Here is a 10410-nt window from a genome sequence, read left to right as displayed (position 1 = left end):
CTCTCCCTCCCTACTTCCTTCATTTCAGAATACCTCCACCACCCTCTCCCTCCCTACTACCTGCACCACCCTCTCCCTCCCTACTACCTCCACCACCCTCTCCCTCCCTACTTACAGAATACCTCCACCACCCTCTCCCTCCCTCCACCACCCTCTCCCTCCCTACTGCCTTCCCTGTTGTAACTCCCTCCACCTCTCTTTCAAAGCTGTTCTTACAATTCCACACCTTTTCTTTTTTTTATCATAATGTCACCCTGCAGCAATATGAATGAGTGACTGAGTGACTTACTGAGCATGTATATCCAATTTACAATTACAATTTAGGCATTTGGCATATATGCTCTTAATCCAGAGCGATTTACAGTAAGCAAGAACAAAAAACATGGTAATACATAATATACATAAAAACGTCATCATGCATCATGATACGTAAGCTAAGAAACAGTGGAATAGCTATATAATGAAACAATGCATATACTATATAGTGCTGTCTACATGAAATCATTGTTACATAAGTTGAGCCTTTGCATACGCCTGTAAGGTCGTCGGCTAGGGTAAGTGCTAAGGCTAATGGAGTCTGAAGAGGTGGGTTTTCAGACTACGGCGGAAGATTGGGAGTGAGTGCAGTTCTGATTGCAATGGGAAGTACATTCCATAGTTTTGGAGTCAGAAGGGAGAAGAGTTTGGGACGTATGGAGCGTTGTCCCGGCATTTTTAGTGAAGGTACTTCCAGCTACACTGCGTTGGCTGATCTGAGCATGCGGGAGGCTTTGTAGGGTTCAATCAGACTTGTAAGATATGGGGGGATATGTGTCATTGGAACAAGTCACCTTTCCTTGAAACTGAGCATTGACGTGTGTCAGTTGGAATAATAAATAAATTCACTGTGTGGAATATTTGGTGCTTACAGTTGGGCTTCATATTAAACACATTTTAAAGTTCATGCTGTGATGATGATGGGTTTCAGTGCAGGACACTTCAGCATATTGATGGGCTGTTTGTAGATCAACCCTGCAGAGTAAATGTGTGTCCCTCCCTATGTATATCTGTCTGTCTGTCTGTTTAGGGTCCCTATGTCTATGTAGAGTACAAACAGGTGAAAAAGTGGCCCTGTTGAGCATCACACTGTGAACAGGTGCATCATGGGAAGCTGAGGTTTATTTTTAGTAAGGAACAGCAATGTGTCCCTATGTCTGTCTGTTTAGGCCCTTTGTATGCGTACGTGCGTGCGCGTTTAGAGAACCAACAGGTGACAAAGTGGCGCTGTTGAGCTTCACACTACACAGCTGCATGACGGGAAGCTGAGTTTTTAGCAACCATTACGTGATTTCGGGTATTACAGTACAGTACAGTACAGTAGAGGGACACCCTGGGGACCCCCACAAGATAACTACTGTTTGTGAATCCCCCCCCCCCCCCCCCCCCCCCGCTACACTTCGTTGAGGTGCATTATGTATTTGATTTCACGCTCTACTGTAGAGGTTTTCAACCCTTTTCATATCAAGGCTCATTATTTATTCAGCATTTGAGCCACTGACCACCATTTGATGACATTTAGCCTCTCAGACCCCAACTTTTGTCTTTGTCCACAATTCCATGCTGTATTGATGTTATACCATAGGAGAGATAAGATAACAGGCAAACATTGATCAAAATAACAATTATTCTACATTCTCTTAATTGTGTAGACTTCTTTAAGTAATGCAGATGTTTAACAACAATTTAACTCTTGAGAGTGTAAAATGATCTGGTTTAATTTCACACTCAAGTGTTAAAGATCTATAAGGGTCCATTTGGTTACCAACGAGCCCACAACTATCCATCTTTTAGCTGGGGACCACCTGGAACCCCCTCAAGGACCCCTGGTTGAGAACCACTGCTCTACTAAAATCAGTTATTTCACTCTATACTGGCATTGGGACCAAATTACCTGCCCTTCTCCCATTTCTCTGTGCACTACCTCAGCTCTCACCCTCGCCACTCTCTCCAACTTCCCCCTTCATCCCCTTTCTTATTTTCTTCTTTACTCTTCTCTCTCAGTCCAAACTTCCAGTCCTGCCCCCGACTCCCCAGTGTCACTAATGAGGCCCCACCTTTGTGATAAGTGGGTCATATTTGTTGATTGGCTTGGAGGTTGGCCTCCACCAGTGTCACGTTGCCTTAAGGACAGACTTTTTCAGTTGCGTTGGGGGTGAGAGAAGACACTCAATGCTCGCACGGTTATTGCGTGCCTTTATCGTTGCGTTGATATCGTTGCCTCGCGTCGCTCTTGTGAACTATTATGTGCAATCACCTATTAATTCATTAGATGGCAGCTGTGACACTATATGTAGCTCTAGATCTCCCAGAATGTTGATTTGTGGAGTGAATGTGAATCACTCGTTTAGTAGCCTACCTTATAAGTTGTAGCTGCGGGCCGCGCTGACGCCCGGCCGCTGCCTCTGCAGATCGTTTTGAAGAATTAAAGATTTCATGACGTTCATTTTCATTTATTTTTTGTTTTATAACCTCAATTACACCAACACAACCTGAACGTTCTACATTTTCTCTGTGCATGTGTTCTGTAGCCTCAAACAGGCCTCAACAGTGACATCTCCTGGCAAATTGTAATGTCATATATGGGATTTGTGGACTCATACATCACAGTCCACAGGAAAATCAGAGCACTTGTTTTAGCCAGAAAACCCCACACCACAGAAAATCTACTGAATGTTAAAAGTTCAGGTGCAAAATCTACTGAATGTTAAAAGTTCAGGTGCAATTGAGCTTAGAAAACCTAAATAATAATACGAATAATTACACATTTATTTTAATGTCACGCTCCCTTTAATCCAACTTTTTGGATTTCAGAACTTTGAGATCTGATCCAAAACTACATGTCATATAGTATAAACTTGAAGGCTATTGACGGCTTTGAACAGTCAGAGTTCAGTGTTGCTGTGTGAGGTGAGTCCCCCAATGCCCAGCCCATTCCTGTGTTGTTTACAACTCAACGTTTCCTCTTTCCTGGGAAAAAGGAAAGAGGGGAGCAGAGGAGGAAAAGCCTTGCTCTCTGCTGCCAAAGGTCACCAGGTGTACTGTTCAACGCTTGTTGCGTCGAGGATCCGCTGCTGACGTGCGTCAGGTTGGGGAGCGTTCCCATATTATGGCACGGACTGAACACGAGAAATGTCTCTCCCCCTGGCCCAGCGTCGATTATGAAAGACTCTGTAAATCACTTTAGAAACAGCCATTACTTACCAGGGACAGGACTCAACCTGTGTTGAAATTCTGAATTATTTGTTTATGAACATTATTTGCAACCATTGTAGGCTGCTTGTAATTTGGGAAGAGAAAAATTACACAGAATAATAATTTGTCAAGTTTCAGATCTCCAAAACCAACAGTGACACTCAAAATTGTCTCTCTGTAGTGTGTGAACTGGAACTGTTTCACTGAGGACAGTATAAACAGTTAGGCTTACTGCATAGCTTCATTGTAACAGGTATCAACTAGCCTACATGAACCCTAGTGGCGAAACTGAAGCTTGTATAATGTCTCATGTTACAATGCGTAGATTGGCTTTTTTCTGTGATTTTGGTGTAGAGGGAAGGAGGGCAAGTATAGGCCCCAGGGGGACCCAAGTCAACTGAAACCTTTAAGTGGTTAAAATGTCCTCCTCCGGTTCTTTTGTTTCCTCAGTATAAGTAAGCCATGCCGAGCCATGGGGCCCGTAGGCCAGGAGCCCATCAGTATAGCATGATAGATAAATACCTGGTTTTCCCCAGAGCACAACTTCAAGGTCTGTCATAAAGAACAGAATTGAACTTATTAAAATGTCTCAAGCCAGCAAGCCCACTCTGCTTGTTATGGACATATTTGACTGTTTAAAAAGCATTTTGCTTCACTGAATGCTATCCTGGCCTAGGATCAGACGGGACAGGTTTGTCTGACTCTGTTCGGACTACGCAGACCACCATAGCTTTATGAGAGACAGACAACAGAGAACACTTTGGCTTATACCTCACATAACAAGCAACAGCTGGGCAAAGCTACAGTAAGACTAAATTATTTTATTGACTAAGGTGTTTTGGCTCCCAACTGTACAGCTAGGCCTAGGCAAGCAATTTTTCCCCTTTTTTTCTCCCCCCTTTTTTATTTTTTTCATTCTGCAACTCAACCATTCTTTGTTTTTTTTTGGTTGTTGTTCCACTCCTCTTTTCAACCCTGTTTTCCTTAAGCCATGCACTCCCCCAAGACGAACACAAACCACCAGACCTCATGAAAGTAGAAAATAATTAAAACACAAGAGCAAAGCACTTTGATTTCACATTGTATGTTTTCTATTAAATAATCATTGCCACACTGACTCTGGAAGCTTATTGCTTTGGTGTTCACTGTTCAACAATACTTTTAATTAATTGTGGGCAGAGTGTTGTTTTTTTTCTTGTTTTAGTTTTTTACTAAGAAAAGATATATAAAATAAGTATATGAATCCATGCTGAAGTACCCTGTAATAACAAGCTGTACCTTGCAGGGTGCATTAGACAAGGGCATTTTCTAAGCATGTACGTACAGAGTCCACGCAATGAAAAGATTAACCAAATCAAGTGGGAGTGTTATTACTTCACAGCTAAAGGGCACAACTCGAGTGTATATGTACTGTAATGTTGAAGAACTGTCTGCAGACAGCAGTAGCCGTTGTTGAACATGGTATGATACATTGTGGTAAATAAATGGAGGGGTAGGGGTGCAAGGGCAGCTCGTTGTCTGGGGGGGGTTGATAAGTGATGATGTGTGCAGATGTTTCTTGCCCCCTGCATGCCCCAACCACCCCCACCACCACTCCGCAGATCAATGGTCAGTCAGTCGGTGGGGGAAGGTTGTGGTTTGAAGGATGATGCCAATGATTGAAGAAGTGAGCAGAATGGGATCTACACACTAAATCCTCAGTGTTAGGAGTGGAAAATGTTACCCTATTTACACTCTCTGAGTTAAATTAACACTGAGCATTTGACTGTGTGTAGAGACACTACTAGATGGTAGAGCAGGAAAAACCTGGTTACCTGAATCATTCATGAGACAGTCGGGATCACAGTAGGGTCGATGCATCTAGATGCTAATAGGACTGCGTGTGTGTGTGTGTGTGTGTGTGTGTGTGTGTGTGTGTGTGTGTGTGTGTGTGTGTGTGTGTGTGTGTGTGTGTGTGTGTGTGTGTGTGTGTGTGTGTGTGTGTGTGTGTGTGTGTGTGTGTGTGTGTGTGTGTGTGTGTGTGTGTGTGTGTGTGTGTGTGTGTGTGTGTGTGTGTGTGCGTGCGTGCGTGTGCTAATGATCGGTGTCTGCATCTTGCAGAGGCTCACTGGACCTTCAGAGGGTAATGAGAGCTATAGTAGCTGTAGCACATTCATCCACTGTTCACCATCACTCCTTCACTGCCACAACCACTGTCAGAAAATCACTCGTGGTCTAGGGCTGTCCTCGGGGGCCATTTATTGTCTTTTTGGTCTCAAACAGAAAATAACCCATTCTGACCTGAGATCAGATTCATACGAGGTTTCCACTGGACACACACTGGTCTGATGAACCCATTCTGACCTGAGATCAGATTCTAAAAATGTCAGTCGTTCTTCGAATTTTTCAAAAATAGCAGACCTACAAGCTCGTATCGCGCCACTCGGTGGCGCGATATGAGCTTGTAGATCTGCTATTTTTCAATAGGTAAAGCATAACATGATGCTAACACCAAAATGGGTGCCCGGTCAGAATGGGATAACTATCTTTTTCCCGTAAAGTATGAGCTTGAGTAATTTTCTGGTACAATGAAGTCCAGGACAGCACTATTATATTTTATTTAAAAAAAAGAGTTTAGCTACTACAAATCTAGAGAACACCAATATAATAATATTGTGGGACAGGTCAGTGTAATGGTCAGTGTGGACATGATAATGCTATATATGGGATATCTCCAGTGTGTTATTCAGAGCTGCACTGGTTGGTGTATAGCATCGAAAGAAACAGAGCAGTCACACGGCTTTGTTACATCCTTCCACTGCTCTTCCCCCCCCCCCCCAAGAGATCATGAATGGTGTAGTGTTGTGATGCTGTGACAATGATGTGACCGTTGCCATGGCGAGGAGGACTGTGTGTAGACCGAGGGGAGGGGCCATGCGAACCGAGAGCCAATGTCATTGAGATATGCTGCTGTCAGCAGAAATGGGGAGGCAGTGAGAAATCAATGCTGGGATGCTGGACGCAACTCAGGTGTGTGTGTGTGTGTGTGTGTGTGTGTGTGTGTGTGTGTGTGTGTGTGTGTGTGTGTGTGTGTGTCCCATCCACTTACGCAGACGGAAGCAGCACATGATGTTTCACAAGGTGAAACACAAGGCACCCAAACAGAAACATTTTGTATGCACTTAGTGTAAGCCTGTCTGTTGTGCTGATACCTTTGCCCTGTATAATGTCTTATTTCCATACATTTTGGGATATTATTGATTGATTATCCGTCTGAAAAGTCAGTTTATTTTTGGCCAACTGTGAAACTCATTCCTAGCCTCAATTCGAGGAGAATAATTTACTGTAAATGACTCTCCTCTAGGAAATAGTTTCAGTACATTCACAGAACACATCTAACATTGGTATGCAGTGTTGAAGGTGGTCTTCCGACTGTTCCATTGAGAAATGAGACCCTGACGTTGGGCAGGACACCTACTGGTTGACAAGTAGTACTGCCTGAAGCTCATATTATGCACAATATGTGTGTGTTGAAAGAGTGGTAGTTTGGCCCCCCCATTCAGGAGACCTGGGTTTGAATCCCAGGACAAGAAACTTGGGGATTGCAGATTTAACCCATTTTGGGAGGGAACCCATTTTGGTGTTAGCATCATGTCGTGCTTTAGCTATTGAAAAATAGCAGATCTACAAGCTCATAGCGCGCCACCGCGCTACGAGCTTGTAGGTCTGCTATTTTTGAAAAATCTAAGAACGACTGACGTAGAAGACATTTTTTAAATCTGATCTCAGGTCAGAATGGAAAACTGTCAGGATGTAGAAGACATTTTTAGAATCTGATCTCAGGTCAGAATGGGTTAAGGTTTGCATTGCTACCGGGCGGAACGGTAAAGCCATACACTGAGTGTGCAGCTCGACTACTAACAGCGTGCAATCAACCTTTTATTTCTCCCTCTCTTTTCCCACTCTCTCTCACTGCATTCTTCCTTCTTTTGCCTTTCTTAGGACTTTTTAAACACCTTGGCAAACTTTATGCAGTGCTACTGCAGTTTTTGCAACACTTATTCAACATTTATTTTCACGTAGTCTTTTTCTACTCGATTGCTCCTCGTGTTAATACGGAGGTTTCGGCTTACTCAGAAACAATTCAAACGCATGCCGTGACGATCCAGTGCCAATTACTGAAATCATTGTTTGCTCTTTTTCTCCTGCAGATGACGGATGCTCATGCTGAACACCACCCTGAGGGATACGCAAGCCCTTAAAACTACAACCAGGAAAGAGGAAGCTGAGGAGTGCCGCAGTGGGAAGGAAAAGGGGCACTCCCCCACCTCCCATCCCATTGAAACCAGCTATCACCAGTTCAGAGCAAAAGTGAACCTGACATAAGACAAAGAACTGTGCAGCCATGTCTGATCACAAGGACATGACGAATCGCCACCTGCGGCACAAGCTGCAGAGTCTGGGGCGAAGGCTGGACGAACTGGAGGAAGCCACCAACAAGCTGCAGAAGTCTGAAGATGAGCTGATTGACCTACAGGTCACTATTTGCATGTGCCTTTTGTTCCATTTTAATTTGTATTGAATACAAATAATTAAGAATACTTACAGTATGTTGGGATATGGTGTGAAGGAAATGTACATGTGTGTGTTTGAACTGTATATATGTCAAGAAGAGGAGGAATGAGGTGTGATTTATTGATAAAAAAAGGAAATCAATTATTGAATGATCAAGTCTCTCTCCCTTGCAGGACAAGATCATCCAAGCAGAAGGCAGCAACTCCTCACTGCTTGCAGATGTGGAGGCTCTAAGGAAACGCCTCCTCAAGATTCAGGGCAAGGACGAGGAGGTGCGCAAGGCTGAGGATCTTTGCCGTACAGTAAGGGAGAAGCTGGAAGAGGAGGAGAGCCTTACCAAAGAGCTGAAGGCTGAGACTGAGCGCCTCCAGAGGAGGATGGCTGAACTGGAGAAACTAGAGGAGGCTTTTGGGAAGAGCAAGTCTGACTGTGGTCAGCTGTGCCTTAGTCTCAATGAGGAGAAAAACTTGACCAAGAAGCTCTCATCTGAGTTAGACGCCCTCAAGGCCCGTCTGAAGGAAGTGGAGGGGTCAGAGGTTAAGTTGGACAGGGCAGAGCAGGCCTTGGCCGGTGAGCTGGAGAAGCTCAAGGGGCTCACCCAGACGTTTGTCAGTGAACGCAAGAGACTGCTGGAGAAACAGAGGGAGGACGAGCAGATCATCATGAAGCTTAGGGAAAAACTGGAGCATCAGAAGAACCGCCTCAGCACCACATCTGACACCGGCCATGCAGACTTCATGAGGTCAAGGATCGAAGATGAATTGTCATCCACCGGCCTCCTCACCAGCAAGCTGACCGGACGCAAAAAGAGCCTCGACTACCTCAAACTGACTGACGATGTTGTCGGCCTGAGGAACAAATCTGAGAACGAGAAGAACAGCAGCCTGGAAGTTTCCACACCAGAGGAGGACAACAAAATGAAGGAGCTGACTCAGGAGGTGGAGAGGCTGAAGAACCGCCTCAAACAGCTGGAGATCGTCGAGGAGGACCTGAAGAACTCGGAGTCCAAGAATGGAGAGCTGCAGGAGAAGTTCCAGACAGAACGGACACGGGCCCATCAACTTTGCGAGCAGGTGGAGCAGCTCAAGACGCAACTCTGTGCGAACAGTGGAATCGGGGGAAATGGAAAGGGTAACCATGGCAATGGAAGTTCCAACATTTGCCCGAATAACCCCGCTAAGGTCCTAGAGAATGGCAAAGCTGAGAATGAAGAAATTGTGTCGGTAGGTTTCAGACAGGAGAAGCCCAAATACCGAAGTGCCGCTGCCATCTCGGAGCCGAGTTCTCCCAAGCACAAGAACAGGGAACTGTCTCCTCAACATAAGAGAGAAACCAAGCTGAGGACCAAAGAACTGAGTCACTCCGAGGAGAACTCCCCCAAGTCTGTCAGGAGAGCCCTCAGTCCTGCTCACAAGAGCAGGAGGACCCCCAAAACCACGTCTGATAATGGAGTGAGAGACAAGGGCAAAGGAGCAGAGGAGAAGACAAGGGCAGCCTCTCACACTCCTGTCAGTGTGTCTTCTAATGATAACAAGAAAGTGTCTGTCCTTAATCGTTACCCGCCAGCAGCTAACGACCAGAAGCCATGGCGGACGGCTCAGAAGCAGACTGACGGAGAAAGCAAAAAGAGCAAGGTGGAAAAGGTTTCGAAGTTGTATGTCGGTAGTGATAGTGAGTCAAACAACTCTGACATAATGCCTGAGAGCTCTGGAAATGTCAACAGCATTTCTGCACTGGAGATGGAAACAGCATCTGCGTCAGATCAGGAATCACTGGACCAGGTCCAGGACTCTGTTCCCATCCCTGACTCCGTCTGCAGCCTCTCCAAAGCCAATGGATCCTACAAAGCCTATAGATCCCATGTCACTCCACTGTTGCCTAGTGATCAAGTGTCAGAAGGTCATTCGTCTGCTTCTGAAACAGAATCCATTGGATCAAGGCCATCTGAACCGGATGCCGTGACTGAGGTGACGACTGCACCTATAAGCAGTAGGACTACAACACCCAAGAATCCCAGATACTCACGTGTTCATGACTCAAATTCCGAGGGTTCCTCGTCCAGGAGCTCCTTTGATGAAGAGCTCCACAGCAGGCCGCTATTGGCCGAGGGAGGCCTCCAGGTGCAGGATCCCACATACACAGCATCCGGGATTGAGATCCGACGCGTGTGCAGTCCGCGCGAAGCGTTAAGATCAAAAGCCATCATCAAGCCTGCCATCATCGAGACTGACAGGAAGGAAGTGATGATGTCGGAACCTTTTTCCGCCAACGGTAAACCCAAAATCTCCACCAAACCTATCCTAACCACCGGCAATAAGATGACCAGCAGTATAACCATCTATCCCAATGACCCGAGCTCGTCCAGAAGTAGCAGCCGCAGCAACAGCCTGTCCAGTGAACCAACGGCCGTCAAAGAGCGACACACCTCCACTAGTAACATTCTAATAGGTAACTTTAGGCTGCTTCTAACCTTGTACATAAAAGCTAGATCTTTACCGTTACCCTATTCTGAGAGGAACGTTTGCCGTAAATGGCAAATTTACAAGTTCACAGTGGGCTTGTACAGTACATCAGCTATTTTCAGCAAATAAATTGTTGTTGAGAGAAATACAATAGAGGGCTTAG

At 45.3% G+C, this 10410-nt stretch overlaps 1 protein-coding gene across 2 annotated transcripts in view; it reads left to right on the top strand.

The window, feature by feature from the left end:
• Nucleotides 1-10410, top strand: part of luzp1 (leucine zipper protein 1) — a 73474-nt gene that overhangs the window by 44276 nt on the left and 18788 nt on the right. For both annotated transcript variants that reach the window (XM_080784725.1, XM_080784726.1), the window contains 2 exons: nucleotides 7422-7747; nucleotides 7959-10233. In XM_080784725.1, coding sequence (XP_080640851.1) covers nucleotides 7616-7747; nucleotides 7959-10233 — 2407 coding nt within the window. In that variant the 5' untranslated portion in view covers nucleotides 7422-7615. The remainder of the gene's footprint in view (nucleotides 1-7421; nucleotides 7748-7958; nucleotides 10234-10410) is intronic.

The sequence above is a fragment of the Protomyctophum bolini genome, assembly GCF_963924005.1.
Source record: "Protomyctophum bolini genome assembly, chromosome: 15".
In the NCBI taxonomy this organism is placed as follows: Eukaryota; Metazoa; Chordata; class Actinopteri; order Myctophiformes; family Myctophidae; genus Protomyctophum; species Protomyctophum bolini.
The sequence above is the reverse complement of the archived record's forward strand: the minus strand, read 5'-3'. Positions and strand labels throughout refer to the sequence as shown.